We start from the raw sequence: 23409 nt of genomic DNA, 5'->3' as shown, positions 1-23409 counted from the left end.
AGAAACAATAACCCTTTCCTCAAAAGCAGTATTTATCTTGAAAATGCCTGTGTGCTGTTGCACAGTGAACATTTGAGGTCTCCAGGGGAGTCAGCGTATCCATTACTTCCTAGTTTTCCAGGAGTAGCAGCACAGAAAGTGGAACGTTACTCTTACAACCTGTTTCCCTTTATAGACCGCTGGATAAAGGTGGTGGAGTGGTGAACTTCTAGTAAGGTTTTGCTGAGACTTTTGTATTCTTCAGGTAAAGCATGTGTTTTGAGTGGGAACAATGCCATGACAGTTTTTAAGAGAAATTAAAATATTTAATGTCCTAAATTAGGTAAAACCACTTTTTAATTACTTGTATTTATAACACTGCAACTCTGGGGTCTGCTGTTTGGGATGTAAGTACAGAGAACGGACGCTAGCATTTGTACTTAGCAGCTGGCTGGTTATGTGACCTCTTGCCCCACGATGCCTTGTTGGTGCGTGTGGGGCCAGTGCAGGAACGTAGCCTAAAAATGAGAATCAAAGATGAGCTTAAAGGAGTTGAGCATTGTTTTGGGCTGGTACCAGTCAAACCTAAACCATGTCTTAGAAATGAAATTACCCTGAAAGTAAGATGGTCTCTAACCCTTCAGCTCTCCCCTGCAAAGCCTTCCCTTCTCGTGAGGGTTTCCTGGAGGAGCTCTCTGGTCAAACTACAGGAAACCAAATTTTTAGTAGATAAATTAGGGTTATTCTAGCTGCAAGGCTTAAACTAGTATTTGGGTTTCTAGGATTAATCCTTAATTCTCAGCCTCCCAGCACATTACCAAAATCCGTTATCTAGGGAATCCATCACAGATTCTCAGTGTGGACTTGACAGCGTACAGTGTATTAAAAATTCCAGAGAAATGAAGGAGTTCAGCACAATAACATGAATTTGCTCAGCTCTTGGCCATCGTTTAGGTCTCTGGGGTGCTGTGTTAATACAAGTACATGGCAAGTTGCATATTCAGCTGGGTATAGTTTTCATCTGTGGCAAAACGAAAAAGGATGAATATCCATTCCAGGAGACATTTTTGGAAAAGACCTGTGATTGATATCTTAGTCAAAGAGATTTAAGGCTCTTGGAAAGCACTTTATATTTGCCCAGAAATGCCAGTGCTGAAAGGCAGCAGTTTTAATAATTTAAAACATTAAGAATATAATCATTTATAATCTAAAGGTGTCTTTTTACATTCCTGTGTTCTTGGGGGTTTCAAGCAGATCATGCTTATTTAAGTCATACAGAGAAGGAACTTAATACAAAGATCTTAATAAGAGGTAAAGAGTGGTTAGTTCAGGAATCTGTTTTGCATATCTCTTGGCAACATTTTCACTGTACCATGTTAGGCAGTGGTTAGTGGACGCTTAAGAGTTCATGAAGTCTGCAGAGTTAAAGCTTGGGTGAAGCATTTTTCGTCCATCATAGAAAATCGCATGGTAATGGATAGAATTAAATGACCTTTGCAGGAGCCTAGAAATATGCAAAGCTGAATGAAAAATCCTACAACACATTGAACAAACAAAACCTATGTTTTCGTACGTGCAATGTGCACGCCTCCCCTTTCTGAGAAAATCTTAAATGATTAATAGTTTAAAACTGGGTGTGGAGGAGCCTTACAGTAGGCTTTCAGTTCACTGTCTTGAGAGACAGCCCTTCCACTTGCACATAAACGCATTGTGGGCCAATAAAGGGAGATGATCATCAGACATGACTTATACTTCTCATTGATATGTCACTGTTCAATTAATAAGTATTTAAGTCTTGCTTGTATTGCTATAGGCAAATGATAGGAAGAAACTTGCAATGTTTTAGCTGTAACGAAGAGACTACTTCTGAGTGGAAGGCTTTATTTCCGTGAATGTATAAGCTTATAGTAACTAGTAAAAGTACTTACAACTTACTAATTCATAAATTATTGATGTTTCATGTCAAAACAGTAACTTTAAATTTGAGAAAATCAAATAGGAACTTGTTAAATGAAGGGTATAGAGCGAGTATACTTGTTCTTATGTTTATCATCATTACTTTCCTATCTGTTTAATACTGTATCAATTTGACAGTACTGAAAATCAGATTCTGTTTAATAATTACCCAGTTTTAGCTGTAACGGCATGACAGTCCACTGACTTTATCTAAGGTCTTAAATAAAGTTGTCAAAACCTTTAGTAAGCTCTAGGGGACTGGATGGATGAAAGACTGGCTCAAGCTGGTACAATTTCTTTCAATCACTACTGAATCTTGTAATGTTGATTGGTAAGGCTAGATAGAGGTTTAATTTAAAGTCTGGGTTTTTGGAAACACATTTGCATAGATCCTTAAAGATAGACTTCATGAAGGAGCCAGTACCTGGACATACTGTTTGACTGGATGTTGCTGAAAAATTGTTTGTGGGCTTGAGGTGCAGTGCTAGGGATAGGCTGCTTAGATCTAACACTCAGGTTTTATAATATTACCATAAAAATATTAGATTGCTACAGAAGAATTGTGTTAAATGTGTAAGTGTGGGACTAACCTGGGTATTATTAGCTTTTTGTATGCTTTTCTACTATATCAGACTGGTGCTGGGCTAACTAAAGGTGTAAAGGATAATTCTTGAGATTTTTTACACTGATGCTCCCAACATAAAGGAATGTGCTAACATAGGCAATGAAACGTGGTTGGAGGAGGATAATTAATCAGGCTGGAGGAATTAGGACTTTGAAACGTGGTGAAATAGAAATGGGATGTAATTTAGTATCGCAGTGTGTAAGGTCATGCATCTTGGGATTAATTAGTTTTTTGCTTTAGGATGGAAAATCAGTGGAAAGTGACAAGAAGCTGTTGGAGCATTAATAAGAGGCGATTGAGGTGAGTCAGAGAGGTTTGCTCCTGAAATAGGGAATGTGATTGTGTAAGGTGATAGATAAGGATATTTAGGTCAAAAACAACTTAATCTGGAGTATTCTGTACAACTCAGGTACTCCTTTAGAAGAAAGATTGAGTATGTTACAGGTGCAAAGAAGGGCTATAATGATGATTAAGCCAAGAGAACAGAGGCTAGGAGGTACTACTTATGGAAATACAGAAAGAAAAGGAAAATCACTGAATGCTCTGAACACTCCAGATTCATCCTTTTTCTAATGGGCCAGCCCTTCACTGACCAGTCTCCAAGTTATGTGCTTAGTTACACATCCAGAATCATCGCCATAGCACTTTGACTTTCAGAAGAAAAAATACAAGGTAGAAAAAGGCCCAAGAACAAGAGACAGTGGTTTGCCTGTGTTGGTGCCTTCCATGGGCTAAGACAACTCAGTATCTTACTTTGTCGTTGCGTAGGTACACGTAAACTTGCTTGTTGCATCCCCAGCTCTTGTGTTCAGCAGAGAACAATCTGTTGCAGGTTTGAGCATAGCATCCTCACAACTGTGGTTTTAGATAAGTCTTTTCTTTTAGACAAGTCTTTCTCTGGAAACCTCATTCTAGGTCAGTCTGAGAACTGTTAAAGTGAAACTGGTTTGTACGTATTTTCTTCTTTTCAGTTCTGCTTTATTCTGTCCTCATAATGGTGTCCCCTGGCCAGCCTGAAAAAGCCACGTTAAGATGGTCTCTGGTGACACTGACAAGAAAATGAGATGTTACTAGTGGATGACATGCCATTGGTCATAGTTCTCTTGAGTATACCTTGCTCTTTTCTTCCTCAATGAGTGTAGGTAAAAAGATAATCAGATAATTGGGCTGGATTATCTGCTGATAGATGATGCAATTTTTATTTCTGGCAAATGGCTCAAACAATATAATCTTGTAGGCCTTCGTAACTTGCTGCCATCATGTGTACAGTGTTCTTAGTGGGTGCTGTCAACTCTTAAGGAAAGAGAAAGTCACTTTGTAGTAGGTCTTGTTTCCGTTTTCTTGTTTTCAGAGTTGAGTGTAATCAAATTCACTCAATGCTCATGATAACATTCCATTAAAGAAATGTGTCCATTAGCTCTATGTGTATGAGAAATCTCACTGCAAAGATTGCATTGAGCTGCTGCGATTCTGTGAGGAGTGGCATCACTGAAGTTGAACAGTGTTTTTAGAAGTCAGTGACATAATTAAAAGTCAGGTCAAATATGTTCAGTAAAGTCAATGTTCCCAGTCGAATGCAGATGATTTATGGACGTATAATCTCTCTGAGAAAAAACAGGATTGGAAAGGGGAATGATTTCATTAAAGACAAAACCCGAACTACGCAGCTCTATCTGGTATAATCTTTAAATGTGAAACCAAGTCCCTTCACCTTGATTCTTTTTATTCTTTATGTTAATAAAATTATAACTGCTAGTTAAATATTACTTTTTAAAGTCCATATTAATTGTAGTCACAGTTCTGGGAAATTCTATTAGTTTCTGCCACAGATGAGTGTTTTCAGATGTAGTTAAATAACATCTTTATTCCAGCTGGGACCTCATTGTCAGGTTTCTATTCATTAACTAATCTTAAAATAGCCTTAAACTGCTAGAACTGCTGCAATACAGTCAAGTGTACCATTTTTTTTCTTCCTGTGAGACGGTTCTTTAGAAGGTAGGGAAAAAAACCCTGTAGGCTGATAGCCTAGCGAGAAGTCTGTCTTGTCCCTAAGTGCAGAATGGGATACAAAACAGTTATGCCTCTTGGGTACAGCCCGACAAATACTGTCACCTACATGGGAAAACAATACATCGTAATCCCTTTCTCATCACTGGAGTGCCAGTTCAGCACACGAGGCAAATGCCATCTCTGCAAAGACAGTGTCAATGTCCTGTGCTAGGATGGCTTTGTGTGAGGGCGGAAACAGCCCCCTCTCTGTTTCTGACTATCCTAGGAAAGTAGTTGCCAGAAGCTGTCAGAGGATGGTTAAGCTGCAGAAGTCATCACAAGTGCTTGCAGATTCCCAAAGTTTGTGTAGGTTATGAAAATGATCAGCGGATTTGTTGAAAAAGAGCAACTGGTGTGACCGAGGCGGCTTTTGAGGCTGGGAAGGTGCTTCAGGGAAGAGTCACTGTGTGCTTGTCCTGCTCTTGCATCTTTCCCAAGTGACATCTAGCACTTGTCTGACCTTTGGTCTGACGGGCTTTCATCTTTCTTTTTTGATTTTAAGTTGTGTGAAATGCTTTACTGTCTTTTCCTTCTGCCTGTCTCAGATATGTGTTGGTCAGGTGTCGATGATGCGACCCTAGGGCAAAAAAGAAGGTCTTACGCCAAACTTGTTCACATAGGCTACAAAGTGCATGCATAACAAATGGCGATACCTGACTAGATTGCTTTATTTTTGTCATTACCATACTTTAGGCAATGTGCTAAAGATTGCACGTGAAGTCCTAAAGATTTTAGGTTCCCTCAGCTTAAGAGAAGGACCATAGGGAAAACACTAAGAAAGCATTACCTTAATTTAACTTTCTTTTATTTTTGGCAGTAGTGCCTAATGTGGGGTTGTTAACTGAAGTATCAATACAGTTACAGTATGGTTCTAATTGGATTGGTATACTTAATACCAATTCACTTGATAAGAAACTGAATCTAATTTCTGAATTAATATTACAATTGTAATGTTGTGCATCATATATTTAATGAATCAGTTTCTTGCACAATTATTTTAAAATTACAATGACCTGTATAAAGATGTTATTGAAGAACACTGAGTTTATTAGAAATTTTACTCTCAATTTTAACTATGTAGCTGAAATCTTTAGGATGACATTTTAATGTCTGCCTCTGAGTATCTGCACCTTCACCTGGGGACACTGGGAATGCATTACATTTTAATGAAGTTGCCTGTGCCAGCTTCTGGTGAAGCTACTGTATGCAGCTATACTCATAAATACCCTTCCCTGTACCAAAATCAAGTGGGAGAGGTATTTTATAGGGCTTGATGGGGATGTGGATAGAACAATATCATACACAAGCTGTTTGTCTAATCTACAGAGACAGTGTCTTTCAGCTCCTAGCGTAAAGAGAAATCTTTTAAGCAAAGGAATTATTTTCTTAAACTAATGCTAAGACCTTATTTCCAGAAGTAGATTCCATCAAATGAGGTTTTGTACATCCGAATTGCACCTGTGAGCCTAGACTATTTCAGTGTAGGGACAGCAATAGGAAGGTTGGCTACAAAAACTTTTGGAGTGTTTTGTGTTACATCTTATATAGAAGGTGTTATAAAATCCTTGAAGGATACTAAAAGGAAATATCAGCATATTGTCAGTTAAATGCTATTTCAAACCATGGTTTAAACTTAAATTTTTAGAACCTGTTTTTCACTGGGCTGTCTCAGCTGCACCAAGTCCGTTTGCTCTGCAGTGTGATGTGTGTGTTGTACCTGTGTGTACTTGGGATAAAAAGCTCAGAGTACCTGGCTGGTTCATGCCTCAAATCAATGAAATGAGGATTAAATTATGACTGAAATTACAGTTTATATGACAGAAAAGGGTTTTGTATTAGAATTTGGTCATTCAGTATCCTGAGAAATGATTGCATTTAGATTCTTCCGTATTGTGCCTTTTCTGTCTTAGGAAGAAATGCTTTAAGCGCTTGATGCTTCCTGACCAGGTTCAAACTTGACGATATTTAAAAGGAAATAAAACTGGAGAATTCAGAAAATCCTTATTTATGGATCAAATACATTTTAAATGGAAACTAAATTTGAGCCTCAAACTGGATAAGATACATCCAAGAGACAGGAAAAAGCACTTAAATGATGCCATACAAATTCTGTTGCTCTAAGCGTGATACCAGTTGAGTTTTATATAATAAGGGTAGCACAGCCTGAACCCGTTTCTAAATGAAATGCATAGTGAACTTAAAATGTTAAAAATTAGTCTATTTGTACAGTTTTCAGTCTGAGCAGATAGTATTGAACTGCTCACAACCTCTTATTAGCAAATAACTTCCCCCCATCAGAGGATGGAGGCAAGGTGCCTTGTACTCCCTTGGTGGAACAGCCCCAGCAAAACATGGCTGATGGGCATTTTTTTTTGAGATTATCTGTGATTTGTTGCTGGTTGCAGCTGGCTGAGGGTGCTTCAGAACAACACGGAGCGGTGAGATGTGTTGTGATGGCCTACTTTTTAACAAAATATGGGCTGTTTTAGAGAACTGCATTTGTGTTAATGCCCTTAATTTTCTCTCCTTTCCCCTGTTGTCCTTCTCTAATACGGAGTTTAGAACACAGCAACTGCGGCTCTGCTAAATGCATGTTCTGGGTCAGATCTTGTAAGTGGAAGATTCATAGCTGTAATTAGAGAGGCACTTTTGCATGTATGCTCACATACCGTAGTAGGAAATTTGGCTAAACAGAAAAGGAGCTCCATATATTTTCAAGAACTCACATGTGCTGTTAGGCAGGGATCTATTTATTCTTGGCACGTATCTATGTTTTGCTCCTTGCACAAAAAAAAAATTTGCACAGAGGACTCTGGAGGCTAAAAGTAAGTAAATCTTCCCATCATCCCCATGTTTACAATGTGCTGCAGAGGACAACAAGGCTTCTGGTGCTCTCTGCCCCACTTTACTGTGATTCTGAAAAACATCCTGGATATTGCAATGCAAGTGGTACACTCAAGAGCATCAAGGGAGAAAATGTGTGAAAAATAGAGAATAAATGGACTTAAAACTTAAGAAAACAATAGTAAAAATCACTTAACAGGTTATTAAAGTTTGAATCTAGCTGATCATTACTGTCTCAGTCATCAGTCAGCTGACCAAACTTTGCAAGGTCTCCTGCATAGTCTAGCATTTGACATCCTGCCCCCTAGTCTGACTCCAGGGCACCTGAAAACAGAGCAGCTGGCTAGCCACTGTTATTTCAGGGGTTGACTTGCTCCTGACACATTGAATGAAGATCATGATTTAACTGAAAACAGTTTAAAATGTGTATCTCCAAATATCCTTGACACTGCACTTCATTTGTAATTTGAAACAGTAACTGCCAGCAACGAGGTATTTCGTGAACCTCAGTCTGAAGAATCTACAAACTTGTACCTGTAAAAAATTGTTAGACTTCAGTAAAAGTTATTTCTGCAGCCAGACACTGGGAATAGCTTCCCATAAGCATGAGATTAAATTCAACAAGGTAGGTCAATTGTGGCACTCATTGCAAGTTAGTACCGTTGTGTTAGTCAACGAGATTTTATTTGGTGACTCAGTAACAGATGGTATGCATTTTTAGATATATTTCTGATGTTTGACCAGTGCACAGTTGAGCTAGTACATATTAAGTATGCTAGGTCAAATTTCAAGGAGCAATCTTTGGAGATCAGCACAACGCTAGAGATTAAACTGCATGTGTTATTCCGATGCAATTTTAACAAAATCAGTGTTGATCAACAAGAATCAATCCACCACAGTATTCTACAAGAAAACTTTTAAACTGTTGGCATTTTTTTTGAATCACTTAGATTACGGATTGTGTGTACACACCTTCTTGTCTTTATGCTGTAGGTAGTTTTCTGTACTAGTACTACTTTTTCTGTACTTTTCTCTACTGTAGGTAGTTTTCTGTGGGTGCAGAAATGAGGTGTGGTTCCTAGATTATGGTAGGTGTTAGTGGGGTTTAGCTTTGCTAATGTTTTAGTGAAGCTTCAGAGAATGCTTTACAGGAGCTTTTGCAGACTTAATGATGAGAACTACCAAAGAGAAGAGGTGACTTTTCCTGAAGTTGTGTTATTTTAATTTACTTCATTTGGGAAGAGCATTGAGCTAATGGAATGCTTCTGAAAATGTCAGTCTGTTAAGTGCTTAATTTCATCTCTAAAATGATAAAAATCTATTCTAGTTACCTCTGATTGCAACCAGATAGTGTTTAATTGTATGCCTTGTTCACTGGTTTGGCAATAAACCAGACTTCCTACCCTAATTTAAGCTACTCTCTTCATGATTTCTGGCCATGATGTTTTCAAAGAAAGCATCTCTGCTACAAGGAGACTCTCCTCCAAAACAGGAGCCCTGGGAGCTCTACCGGGACGGTAGCACACAGAAGGGAGAAAGGTAACACTTAGAGAAGCTCTTGGAGTCCCTGAAATTCTATCTTTTCAGACAGTATTTCATTCATCACCAAGCATAATATGAGTCAGTCAATGACAACTACTTGCCTAAAGTTCAAACACGTTAATACGAAGTTTGGAAAAAAAAAAAAAAAAAAAAGCTTATTAAGATAGATAGGCTTCCTAATAGAATAAATCCTAATGGAATAAGTGAGAGAGTGCTATCTTCAGACAGCTTTTTTGCTGCCATGGCGGATGGCAAAAGTCAAATAGATACGTAATTTAAACGAATACCTATTCAAGCTACAGAGTCAGTGTGACATTTTGTAAATGCTGAAATGAAGGCAGTGAATAGTGTTCTGACTGATCAAGACTCCAGTGCAATAGCTGATGTAGAATTTGGTCAAAATGTACCATAAATACAACATTGGATAACTCTGTTTAGATATACTGAATAATTACACCCAGGAGTTTTCAGATGTTGGAAGGACTAAGCAATGTGTTTTTTTTTTCTCTCCAGGAACAATGAATATCCACAAATTTTTTTTTTTTTACTGACAAATATGTCTAAGCACAACTTCAGCAAACATAGGTAATCATTTTGGAATACAAAGCAGCATTATTTTAGGAGGAAAAAAAGGTCCTGTAACTTTAAAAACAAAACAAAAACAGAAATTGAAGCAAAGTAAAGGTTATGTTATATTTAGGCTACGAAAATAAAGGCAAGTAGGTGCTATGAATTTGCATTTTAAAAAAGGATTCTTAATTTCATCATACTGTGAGTAAAGCAGGAGCCTGCTTCAAGTGTGGAAAGCTACCTGACTAATGAATTAAGAAGATATGATTAGCTGGAAGTATAACAAAAACCATTAGGCAACTTCTATTTAAGCATCTTGCATGACTTTGAAAACCTGTGTTAATTTTGCAAGTTTAATTACATGGGAATAAGGAAGTCTTTGCGTAAGTAAATCTCTGTTTCAGCAGACTGAAACTAAACTTAGAATTTGCAAAGCTAGCACTGCACTGGGTTAGCTGACTTGGTTCTGTAGCTTAAAACCAAAAAATACTGATAAGCTTATAGGTATGTATATACTTCGATAGACCAACAAAATGTTAAATAATTGAGCTATTGAAGTACTGACAGCTAAGTGGTCAGAAGCAAAAATTATATCCTTGGTGTTAAACAAAGGACGCATTCTGGCAAGTGAAGTTAGATGAGTCATCATTGATTTGGAGGTATCAATTTAAACAAATGACATTTAGTGTTGTACTCCTAGGATACTTTAAAGTGATTTCACTTGTTTTTGGTGGATTATGAGGTGCAGAATTAATAATGAATGTATGAGCTGGTCTAGGGCTCAAATTATGAGACATGTGGGCAAGCTTTTTCAAAGAGCAGCCTATAATAATGAAGTTAAGAATGAAAGCTTAGCCTAACCTGACAAGTCCAGAAAATGCAGCTTAAATGCTTGTTCGATATGTGACAGGATCCTAGCCACAGTGTTTATTTTGCAGCAGAGTGGTTCCATGGGATCAGGATGATAACTGAGAAGGTTTGTCAGACTTTATTCTACATTCGAGGCCAATAATTTCTTTGGAGTAGCGCTGGTAAAAAAAAAAAAAAAAAAAAAAAAAAACCTCCTACTGGGAGGATGCTTTGTCTTTAGGTGTTCCCTAGACCATGCTGCAACTATTCAGTCTGTTTCTTTCATAACACCGAGCTATTATTATTGGTGAGGTTAATCATGAAAGACCCTAGGTGGCCTCTTAAACAGCATCAGCAATATCAGGTTCATAGCAAGATTTCTATGTGAGGAACATCCGCACAGTGTTTGTATCCAGGCACGTGTTTTGTGTGACTGTAAACTGTGCTCATAAGGTACAAATCTACTCTCATGCACTTTGAAATAATGTTAAACTTGAACAGATAGCAATTTCGTGGCAAATAAATTTGGAAAAAACTTTCAAAAAACGTATATCCTTAGTACTGTAGTCTTTCTTAATAGGTTGATGGTGCTTGAAAGCACTGCAAAAAATTCCAATCTTGAGTCTACTTTAGAACCACTACAGATTCAAGTTGAAATGAAATGCTTTTTAAGATGCATTCACTTTTTAATGGCTATCCTGATTTAAAAAACAAATAAAACCTATATATACATATATATTAATCCTAAAATGAAGTTATTTTCATCATTGCAGTAAAACACACACTTCCCCACCTGCTCCCCCATCTGAAAGATCTGATTGCTGTGAGACAGACCATGCAAAATAAATGAAATTGAGTTAAATCCAACAAGAATGATCCATACCTAAGCAAGGTAGTTGTTAATAACTTAAAGGAGTAGCACCTTCTAGAGTAGATAAAACCACCTTTGCTTATAAAATCAAATAACTATGTATTAAAAGAAATATGGAAAGAAAAGAAATGGAACTGAGCAATGGCAGATGAATCATCCCTTAACAATGAGGACTGATAGGTGCAGTGGGGAGCCAACAAAAGTCATTGTACTTGCAGCAGAAACTAAAGGAATGTGTTTGAGGCACTGCAGAAATCACTGATGTTTACTTATAAAACCCAGAACATCTGGATACCTTGAGAGAAGCACTTCTGTGAGCACCAGAGGTAGAGAAGCTTGGTTTTCAGTGGATTTGTGTTTCATGGTTGAGTGACTTACCTGAATTTCTGCTAGGTATGAACTCAATTCTTGACAAAAGTATTGACATAAGAAAAAGAGGTTATAAGCTCCAATGTAAAGCATTTGTACCATATTATACTCTGGGGAATCTATTCCTTAATTTCTCCTGGTGGAGATCCTCTGGTGACTGAGGTATAAGACCTGATCAGAGCTTTCCCTGCAGTTTAAGGAGTCATAGCATCTTATTTTTGCAGAGACTGTTTTCTTTGAAAACCTGGGAATACAGAATAAGTGTAGTTTAATAAAATCATGAGATATTGATTGAAATTGGCCAGTTGCATCAGCAGATTGATAACATGGTGGCAGAAGGATGATATTCTGACAAATGAGATACTAAGTTACTGTTGGCCTTTCTGAAACTTCTCTTCCTGTACTATGCAGGTACCTAAGAATATGCAAAGCATATCACTTCCAGGCTGTTACATTTGAAACAAAAGTTATCTCAAGTGACAAGTGCCCTCTGCCAGTCCCTCAATACCTGTCTTCCTCTTCGGCATGATGTCTGTTGAGAGCTGAAGTCACTGAACAGTGCTCATTAGAAATAGATCTGGTCTGCAGAAATTGGATTGGATTTCTGGTTCGGGTTAGCCTTTTCAGTTACGTGTATGTATATGTCTGGTGTCATCTGTCTTAATCTTTCTGGGCAGAGTAAAAGACACATAAAACACTACTCCTTCTGTGGGAGGAAACCTCAATATCCCTTGAAAAGATTTATCCCATCTTAAACGAAGTGACTCAGAACAAGCATTACATGCACATTCCTATTCTCCTTTCCTTCCCACCCCCATAATAATATATAATAAAGTTTTCAAGGATATACTGTGTGAAGTCTGCAGTCTGAAAAATACTATAAATGGATTTTTGAGATAAATCCCATACAAGAAGTAGTTATCCTAATGAGCCAAATGCATCTCTTCCAGTGTTGTAAACAAAAATGTTGTTGGAATAGACAAGCATGAATTATCTAAGTGATATTTTAATTTCTGGAACTCTACAATTCATAAGCACTACCTCATCATGAGAGCATTTGTTTCTTCCTGTGCTCTTCATATTTTGTGAGGCTAACATGGTCTGTACTAAAGGACTAAATTTCAATTGAGTTTCAAAAGTGATGTTCCAGAGAAAAGCCTTGGTTGGAATTATGTATGCTTTCACAACTTCTACTTTCTTACTGTTTTTTTAATAAGGGAGAAAGCTAACAATTGTGCCTCAGAAGAAAGATCTGGAGGAGGACAAATGAGATGGTTGAGATTCTTGCTCTCTGCTTTCTTCCCCACCATGGCAATGCCGTAAATGCTTGATCAAACTGCCTGATGCTGTTGTTTCCTGTGTGTATCTAGAAACGCAGGATGACCAATGAGGTTTCTCCCATCAGTATGTTTCTTTATCCCTTTTTAGAAGTATTGTTTTTTTATCTGGTGAGTCCGTGAGAGTTTGACATTGGATGACTTTATAAAACATTCTACTAATTGGATTTGTTAAAATAAATAAATCAAACACTAATTGGAACATGCCCTGCCATTATTTTTGCTTACTGAATTAGATATAATGGCGTGAAGTCCTTTTTATCATATTTGTGCACTTATTTAAACACTCCCCTGGCACACAGTTCTGCAAATTCAATTATGTATTCAAAGGAGGCATTCAATTTATGCAAGGCTGGTTTACATTTAATCCAGGGGCAAGATTCAGTAACTGATGATAGGTCTGCTCAAGATTAATTAGCATCACTCAGATGAGCAGTGGCATTGTTACAGGCCTGCAGTATAGAACAAGGGATATTTTATCCTTCCTGTGTGAGCTGTTATTTGCTTCAATATGACCCTTTTCAGGAAGGGAAGGACTTCATTCCTGTTTAGGTTTCATTTTGTGAAAAGAGGAGGTCAATACCACATGCATTATCTAACAGTATCAGTCTCATTTCAATTTCCTTTTCTTTTGCACTACCTAGCAACTGCATTTTTCACTGATAATTTTTAGCTGATCAGTGGAAAGATTCCAGTTTGCTTCCTGAAATCCCCAGTCCCATTAACAGTTAATGAAGACGTAGAACCCCCTTTTGGTTCATGTGCAAATGTTTTACTTTTCCTACAAGCTGCTGCGTGATGCTGGGGCTAGAACTGTGACATGCAAACTTGGTATCTAAATTCACTGCATGGTATCTTTTTCTCTCAATTTGTGGATTATTTTTTTCTGTTAATGAATAGCCCTGTTCTGCTGCCAAGTGCTTATATTTGTGATGGATAGTTTTGTATTAAGATGGACCTTCCCCCTCCCCCCCCTTATGTTCCTGTAGCTCTCTAGTATCCATGTAGGTGATACCTTAGGACATGCTAAATATTAAGCTTACGCTGAAGTCAGTGAAAATAATACATCTGTTAGTTTTAGCCTGCTGTGCCATTTTGGAGTCACAGTCCATACTTAAGAGGACATTTAAAGACTATAATTAAATTTCTAGTTTAAACTGAAGTTCATTAGTGGGGAGTAATTGAATTTCCAAGGATCTTGCAGCTAGATGCTTGTGTAGTAGAGTGGATCGCTCGATCTCATCAGGTTAGTGTGAGGAGTGCCTGTGCAAGCGCAGTCACATCAAATGCACCTTTACCCTGTGTTTCCTCACTGTCTTGCTCGGGAGCTCATTGTCCTGAACACACACTTGAACATAAGGGAACTTTTCAACTACCGGGTCAACAATATTCCACAGTGTAGGCAAGAGGCTTTTCCTCAATCTCTCCCTTCTCCTCCCAGGCTACCTTCCCCACACAGGGCCCAGAACATGGGGCAGGGCCGGCCCAGGTGAGGCTGCGGCCAGGGGCAGCCTGCAGGTCCCCCAGCCTGCCCAACCCTGCTTCAGGGAAGTGTGGGGGAACAGTCCTGCCTGACTTGGAGGCTAGATTTACAGTTTAAAGTGGAACTTCGTGTTTTAAAGAGCTGCACTGGGTGCCTGGATATGGGTGCTGGCAGCGGGGCCTGCAGGGGGCGCTCCGTGAGGAGGGGGCCACTCTGAGGAGAGCGAGCTCGCTGCAGCATGCCAAGTGCTGAGGGGGACTGGGGAAGTGGTGTTGGAGGAGTCTTCTGAGGTGAATCTTGAATTTCTGAGGTAAGGTTGGGGTGGGATTTTAAGGCTGCTTTTCTGACTGTGACTCAGTTGTCTGTAGCTGTAATGCCATGTCTGTCTTCTGTGAAGATGAGGCTAAGACCATCTGCAGTATGTTTGTTTTGCGGATGTGAACAAAACCTGTGCTATTAGGGTAACCCGATATTATGCCGTATTTCAGATGTTGTGATTCTTTCCCTGCACTTTCTGAAGTTATTCCTTTTTAATAACACAAAGTATACTGTATTCAACAGTGCTAACAGAGGAGTTGCTGACTCTTTTTGCTCATGGGTTAACATGGCTTTGGATCCCAGCTCGGTCCCTCTTTCCGTTCTCCTCTCTTTTGACACACCTAGCAAAAGGTGGACAGACCCTTTCCTCTTGCTGAACTCTAAGAGTTCAGCCTTCCTGTGCTTGCTGTGCAACCAGTCTGCTTTTCGAAGCCTATAAAATTGACTTCAGCTTTTTCTCCCTGTTCTCATTTCCTGCAAATTCACCTCTCCAAATTCCAATTCTGTTTCTTCTAGTAAATTAATCCTTCTGGCTTATTGCCTTGTCACTTTGCATTTGGCAGTTTCTCTGCTAACTTTTCTTTCTTTAAAAACGTAGCTTGTCTTGTTGTTACTTTTAAGGCTCTCCATGGTTTATCCTTTTCATTCTTATCCAGTCTTACTACAAGGTTAGCCATGAGTTTCAGACAAGACACTTTCAAACTTCCTAAAGTGTCATCTCTTATCAGTGGCAACTCCCAATTAACCTCCAGAAGCTCTCACTGTATCCCTTTTCAGTTCGTTCTCCAACTTCACCTACCTCTGCATGTATAAAACGACCTGTTCTGCTGATTGTATCAAAATCTCTGCAAAATCTCTCTTAAAGACTCCTACCCCGTATTTTGTTGTTGTCTTATTTTGCTTCTGGGACTTTATAGCATCACCTGTGCAATTTTCTGTGAACATGAGTCCTCGTACAATTGTTGGGCATGATCAGAGTATTTGTTTACAGACCCTTCAAAGTAATAGCTGAGAGACAGTGCCATTTATTGTACGCTGTAGTATACTGAACAGAGGTTGTGTGTAAATGGAATATGTCTGAAGTCCTGTTATTAAAGTGAATCTATCAAAACTAGAATGCCTGACGTGGAGACTGAGAGCAGAGTATTTGATATCATCTCTTGTACCTGCTCACTGTGAAAAAGGTGATTTTCAGTTGTCGCATACTCCTCACAGAACACCTGTTTTCCCTTAGACATTTTAATAAGCATATTTAATGTTAAACTTGAACTTTTTCACCTAAATTAAATTAAAACTGGGGAAACAGCTGAAGTGTAATCCTCACTTTGACAGCTGGGAAAGCTTCACAAGTATGGTAAATTTAAAGCAAAAATTAATCTGTAAAAAAAAATAAAATGCAAGGGCTGATGAAACAGGCAAGGTTGCAAGGGTCATAAAATCTGTCATCAGACCTATTTATATTAAAATTACACAATATATTAATTTTTTCTTTTAAGAGAAGTTACATCTTTAAACTTATCTTTAGCAATGTGGTATTTTGGGGCATTGGATACTCTATCGATCAAATTCTTTGAGTATATACTTAAATAGAAATAGTTTGTGTGAAGTTTTGTAGAAACTTAGAAATCCAGTTGCAGTTGGAGTACACATTAAGTCCTTTAATGGAGTAGGGATTGAGTAAATATTAATGATTTGGAGTGATTTGGGTTTGTCATTTATGAGGAACTGAGACAGGTTTGGGCTTTCTTGAGAGCTAGAGAGGAGAAAATATAGGTGAAAACAAAATTGTGCCTAAATGTCCCCTCTGTTGGGTAACTGTTATTGAACAGAAACCACAGATCTCTTATGTACTTACAGTTTATTGTGCATGTGTAGGCAGTGCAGCCTGTGGGAAGGAGGAAAGAGTCAGGAACATCTCTGTGTATGTAACTCTGATTAGCGTCAAGAGCAGTCGGCAGTTTGGCTGGCAAAGCAAGTTAGTGTAGCCCTGAGCATTGCTCAGTCCTTGCAGCTCCAGAGGTGTTAGATGTGTCCAGTTGACTTTGCGCTGTTAATAACTGCAGAGAAATTTCTCCTTGCTTCTCTAAGAGGGAAAGCCAAAGCAGGAGAGAGACACTGTTGGTGTGATTAAGGTCGAAACCCAAGGACCCAGTCTACCTGATCTAATGGATCAGGTACTGTAATATGTTTGGCAAACTGAGTTGGGTGGATATGAAGAATGTACCTGATGGAAGGGAGGTTCAGCAGAGTAGGACTACCCTACTCGGGACTAAACTAGTTTGATTTGACTGCCTGAGAAACAAGTTTTGAAGTCTGTGTAGGAATACAAAATTTTGTTCCACTGTTAATGTGTTTCTCTTGATCCTCAAGTATTCAGACAGCTCTTGGGTGACAGTTAACCACTTCTTCCAAGTATTTCAGGAATTGCAGAGGAAAGATCAGTTAGCAGTCTGGAAGGTGTGAATGCTCATTCCCATCCACTTCTTGTTATTCTCTGTGTAGAAAAATTAAAGGCTTGCACTCAAAAATGCTGACCTGAGAGACCTGGAGGAGCAGTTGTATGTCACATAGAGCTTCACGTTACTTAGCATGAGAGTTAGCAGAAAGGAAGGTTGCCTTTTCTGTAGGTGTAACCCAGCCTTGTGAAATTCAAGGCTTAAAAGTGAAATGAAGTGAGGATTCCCTGTGGGAACAGTGTTACAATGCTTGTCTTTGCTACTTGGGTTCTTTCTTCCTCTCATTTTGAATATCTGACATGGAAAATTCTGTGAAGTACCAATTACTGGAACCCAAATGCAAAGATTTGCGCTGCTCATCATGTGCAGCTGTCCTTGAAAATGTTAGTAGGTTAAAATAAAGGGAAGAGGTCTAGAGAGGGAAGAGGGGCTTTTAAAGGATACAAAGTGTTGAAAATTCAAAAATATTTTCTGGATACCTTTTCTGCTGTCTGAAATCTTATATGCAGGAAATTTTTTCCTGTTTTCCTTGTGTAAACCCAGGTACAAAATACTAAAGTAAATGAACTTACTGTAATGAGAATAATTAATGTAATGATGTATGCATTTTTCTTGTTTTTAGGTGGATGCTCATTTGATGAGCACTATAGTAATTGTGGTTATAGTGTGGCCTTGGGAACCAATGGATTTACCTGGGAGCAGATCAATACCTGGGAAAAGCCAACAATGGATCCTGCTGTCCCAACTGGTAAGTAAAAAGCCTCAGCAACAGCGGAGGTATTGCTCTTTGTAAGAATCAGCTGTTTTTCCTGTATGGGTTGCTAACATACAGTGAGAACATCCGATAATAGCATAGTCTTCCATATGATGCTTTTCAATATTCTCTGAAGAGCTCACAGTAATGTAATGGTAGATTCCAATGGTTTTATTTCTTATTGGAAATAAACGTTATGTTGTGGATGTGTACCAGAGTAAGTTCTCTGGAATGCTTTGTTCACGTTGAAGAAAACCTTCTGACAAAGCACACTAAAGTCTTCTAAAAATCAATGTGTGTTTCTTAAACTTCATAAGTTCAATAGTTTTTAATTTTCTTAAATTAAAATAGTAGTCTAAGCCCCTGTAAAGCAGTTGACACAATGGCAAACAGAGCTGACCAGCCAGTGTGATTTCAGTATTAAAAATGTATTTGTTCCAGTTAATTCATTGCACTGTGACAAGTGTGCGCTAGTTGACAGAATCAACATTTTGTGTTGTTCTAGAGGTATTCTTATGCCTGTAAATTATTGGGCTAAGGAACTTCAAATTGCTAGGTGCCTGTTAAGGGTACCACATAGAGCTGATACAACAATAGCACCCTGCTGTAGCCATGGATAGACAGGCCGGTGTTCGTCCTGGTATGTTGAAGCTGTCAGTAGAAAACAAACACCCAAGATAACAAGCTAGCTGTTGTTTTTTTTTCTGTTTTTAATTACAGCTTAAATTGGAAACTGTTCAGAACAGAATCTTCCAAATTGCGTAACACCTAGGGCTGCTTGATTTGGCTCTGGTATTCCAAAAGCTAATTGTGAAGTTAGTTTTCTGGTCTTGTCTGTAAGAATGTATTCCATCATTCTGGTTGTGTTGCCATTTTAATGAGGGCGATTTTGTCTCTACAGTTCCTCAGCTTCAACCCTCTTGTGTCCCACTCCCTGCCCGTGGTAGACCTAACTAGAGAGACATGACAGATCTTTGAATTTATGGATCTCAGAATGATCTGAAGGAATAGGAATACCCACAGCTTTGATGCCATTTGTTAGGCAAGGAATAAATAGGAGGGCTTGTACTGGTACAAGTTCAACACTTTGCCAACTCTAAATATTAAGGTAAACCTATCTTCCTGGCTTCCATGTGAAAGTGTGTTATAATCTGAAGTATGCTGGAACCATGGAGAAATCGATAGATAAACAACAATCTGGAATGGCAAACAAACCCCAAAACAGTACAGTGTGATTTTTAACGAGCTTTTCAGAATTATTCCTCCTAAAGCTAAGTAAACGGAGACATGTGGCCCTCTCCCTTAATACTTCAATCCATGATATCCAATAGCACTGATAATTTGCAGCTGCTCTAACACCTTATATATTAAAAAGGAAGAAAAATGCACAAAGCTTTATTGTATAGAAAAATGGAAGAGGTAAAGCAGCTAACAACCTGGAATGTGCTGCTAATAAAACACTATCTAAAGAGACCTTCAGAAATATGGGGGGAAATGACTCAATGCTTCACATTACTAATTGGTGTCTCAGGACTATTTACACAGAACAAAAGGGGAAATCAGTAGGTAGAAAAAGAAGACTGACCACAGCAAATGTGTATAGAAGGCTCCAGTAACAAAAACATGTTTTCAAGAGCTGTCCAAATCATGCTAACCTTGAAGTAAATTAGAGTGGTCAATTAGATGGCCTCAAGCTAGCAGGGATGCTAGAGCTGTTATTGAGAGGCTGTATTGCTGGATGGAATCTTAATGCCTGTTGTTTGTATTGGTTACTCATTGAAAATCTGTTTCATGAGAATAAAGAATGTTTACTTAAAATTCATCTAGTGGCAAAGCCAGCCGAATAAACTGATGAACAGCACGTTCCGCTCCTACAAGCAGGGACAGCTTTAAAACCAGAGCACTAGAACATTTGGTGATTGACTTTCCATTCCATTTAATTTCTCCACAGCAGCTGAAAGCAGCAGGGTGTAAATCCACTGAATGACAGGGTGTAAGAGGTGGTAACAGTGTTTGGCATAAGCGTCTTCTGGTGGCCGGCCGTAGGCAGGAAAGCTCCTCCAGCGTGGACAGTAGTGACGGGAGTGCGTAGGGTTCTGGCGATGCAGGTGGTAACGCAAATTTGCTTTATCAGGAGGATGTTTAAGCCACTATCCAATTTTTGTGGTGGGAAATAGATCAAAATACTATATTGTGGAAATTGGTGAAAGTGAGTGAGCAGGTATTAAATTGGTTCAATGATGCTAAGCAAGGCTGCAGTGCAACCTGCTGGGAGATGGTGGCAGCAGAAAGGCGGGGCCTGACCCTGCCCTGGTCAGCCCACATTAACATTGCTGTCAGAGCTATTTTCTTCTCTAAAATGTCGGCTTTCATAAGCACCAGCAGGTCCCTTTGAATTCAACCAAGCCACAGAATTCCTGAATACTAATGATAATATCTAGGACTTTTTTACAGTACTTTTCATCGTTAGATCTGAGTGCTCTTCAAAGGAGGTCAGTATCATGAGTGAGGGCCTGAGTCTGTACTACTGTGTAATTCTCTGCTGACACACTGCTGCAAAGGTCTCTGCCAAGGGACGTCTTTCCTAGGCTTTATTTTTTTTGAATTAAAATGCCAAAAAAAAAGGGCAATTAAACTGCCCTATTAGTAATGTAAAAGTTTGTAGGCAATTTGTTTTACACCATTGCTAGCAAATAAACTGTTTTCCCTGAATTCTATGATTAATTCCTCAGGGCTGGAAATGGTGTTAATTGGAGGATTAAGAACCAGATGTTTGTTGTTTCTGAATAAATGTTTCAAAAACCTGAAAGAAATGAATTGTAGGTATCCAATCCCCCCAGACTTTGGGACTCTTATTCCACCTCCTTGCATAGTAACAGGAGTGATTATAACAAAATATTTTTTAACAGATGGGTGTTTACTTAAGCTTGAATACCCTCAGTGATGAGTATTCTGCAGCCTCTGGGCTACTCGTTCCACTCTTTGAGTTGTAAAGGTTCTTAGTATTCATCTTCCATTTTCCCTTTTATGGCTTAATCTCATTATTCTTTGCTCCATCTATGACTTGGGAGGATAATCAGTTGTTGCTCTCTTATCTCTCTTACATAGCTGTATGCAGTTAAGTCTTTGTATCCTAGGTCTAAACACGACCCATCCCTTTTAACCTTTCTTAATTCAGTGTCTTGTTTCCTTCCCTCCCTTCCCTCTACCCTGTTTAGTCATTTATTTCTTATCTTTTCTGGGTATTTGCCTAAAGCTGTATTACCGAGCCGGGACTCGATACTCTGCGTGACAGTGCTGGCAGGATGTAAGGCTGCAGTTCTGTTCCAGAAGTTCAAGCTCTACAGCAAGTAGTTACCTCCTCCTTCTTGCATTGCCTTCATGCAGTTTTCATTTCCTTTTTTCCGCAAATGTTCAGTCTTTATGTGCTGGTTTTAGATGATGTGAGATGAGCGTGGTCTTGTAGCTTGTTGGACTGCAGAAGATATTTCCTTGGTAGTGAAGTAAACAGGGCCTGAGCTTTTCTGTATTGTAGAGTTAGACACTTGGTTAGTAGAACAAGTGCTTGTGTTGTCTTAAAACCAGCCTGGGAAAAAATATTTGCTTTACTTTTTAGGTTGTAATGTTGCAGCATTCCAGGAAACCCCGAACCTGCCTGCCACTGCAGCAGTTGTGAGAGCAATATTAATGTTATGAAAGTAACATTTGCATATTTGAAGTATTTTACCAGCATTTACTAATTAACTCCAATGGAGACCTAACAAGGGCTGACTAGACTGGAGTAATTACTTTAATTGTGTTAAATACGATCGTACTCTGAATACAAAGCCGTCGTGCAATGTGCCTTTCTGCAGCAGCGTTCCTCAGTGTTAGATTTACTGTTAATCTCCTGGTTGCTTGTGTGAAGTTTTCTTGTTCCAAGTTAGCAGATAAGCAACTGGCACACAGAAGTGGAAGGTCTGACCCCATCTTCTGCGCTTTGCGTGTATAAATCAGCACCTACACCATGCAAGTTCTGTACTTTGTGTATACACGTATACACATAGATGTGTCTATATGCATGTGCAATATCACTGCTGTTTCTTGCTAAATTATTTAATTACACATCTTGTTTGTCTAGGAAACTAATTTAGTTACTGAGTTTGGAGATGAGTGAAATGTTTAGAAGAAATTAAAACAATCAGAATTAGCGTTATAGCACTTGTACATTATATAGCAAGTGCATGTTTGCTTATCTTTGCTCGCTTATTCCACAGAAATTCCACAAATTTTCTACAAGACCCATTATCAATCAAAGGTATTTTCATGCTAAAAATAGATACATTGTTATCTAAGAGCCGAACTTGCTTGATATATCTAACTTGTGGTTTGTAAGGTGCAAAATAGCTGTGGAAAAATGCCACTAATACATGGTTTTATGAGTTTTGTTGTGTGCATTAATGTAAAGCTTTTTAAATAGCAGACAAGTTGTGTTGCACCATGGTTTGGAAGAGAGCGAGTAGTGCATTTATACTTCCGCTGTTAACAGTTGAGCCAAAGCAATTCAGCTGCTGTGTGGTGCTTCAGGAGCCAGGACAGGTCAGCACCAAGTGACTGCTGACTACACCGTTAGTGTTTCGGAAGCCCTGATGGCAGCTCGAGAACTGAGGTCAGGCTCGCCCTTCTGAGAGGCAGTCAGCAGTTCTTCTGAAGCGTTCCTCACGTGGTCTTGGGGAAGTCTTTGCTGAGTCCTCTCAATGGTGGACACTTTGAGGTAATATTTGGTGAGGTTAAGGCACAGCCAGGTTTGGAGTGCTTTCTTATGTGAGTCCATGTCGTTTAGCCCAATGAAATGAACACAGCCTGAGAGATGTTCAGTGTGTGCAACTCATCGCTTCCCTTGAAAGCATTGCACCAGAATTTCTTTTTCTCTTGCAGCAGGGATAAGGCATGGGGACTCTTCCCTCATGTAATTGGGTGTGTACTTTGTTTCAGTAACTGGAGGGCTCTCTGAGCATCTTGCTGAAAGAACAGAAGGGTTATCATCATTAGCGATGTTTCGTGAAATAACCATTTAGCAGGCGAACATCATAGGCATGATGTATGGATGAATACCAGATGGCTAAATTCTACTTGGACTCCTGTGAACTGAGTGAAGTTTCACGTTAGTCTAATAGGCCGAATACTTTCCTGTGTCACCTTCCTCCTTTTGGTGAGTGGCACCGTGGAGTTTTGTGAATGAGTAATTACAAACCAGCTTTCTCTGAGGAAGGTGATAAACTCCACATCTATGCACACATTGAAGGTGGACAGGATCCTTTAATTTCATTCAGAAGAGGACTGATGGGTACTTAAGTGTTAACCTCTCCAAAGAACAGAAAACCTCTGCACAGATCAGATGTTTGTCATCATTTTCTTCAGGCTAGAA

At 39.0% G+C, this 23409-nt stretch overlaps 1 protein-coding gene across 13 annotated transcripts in view; it reads left to right on the top strand.

Moving 5' to 3' along the window:
- The window catches only part of PTPRT (protein tyrosine phosphatase receptor type T), a 565545-nt gene that overhangs the window by 218630 nt on the left and 323506 nt on the right, over positions 1-23409 (top strand). For 12 of the 13 annotated variants that reach the window (XR_005824772.1, XM_040575465.1, XM_040575469.1 and 9 more), the window contains one exon: positions 17871-17996. Coding sequence is in view for 12 of the 13 variants with exons in the window: in XM_040575465.1 (XP_040431399.1) it covers positions 17871-17996 (126 nt within the window). In the remaining variant the exon portion in view is untranslated. Of the gene's footprint in view, positions 1-2800; positions 2861-17870; positions 17997-23409 lie in introns of all 13 variants that reach the window. The other variant, XM_040575475.1, reaches the window with a different exon arrangement.

Source organism: Cygnus olor, chromosome 16, assembly GCF_009769625.2.
Source record: "Cygnus olor isolate bCygOlo1 chromosome 16, bCygOlo1.pri.v2, whole genome shotgun sequence".
Classification (NCBI taxonomy): domain Eukaryota; kingdom Metazoa; phylum Chordata; class Aves; order Anseriformes; family Anatidae; genus Cygnus; species Cygnus olor.
This window is presented reverse-complemented; position numbering and strand designations above follow the sequence as displayed.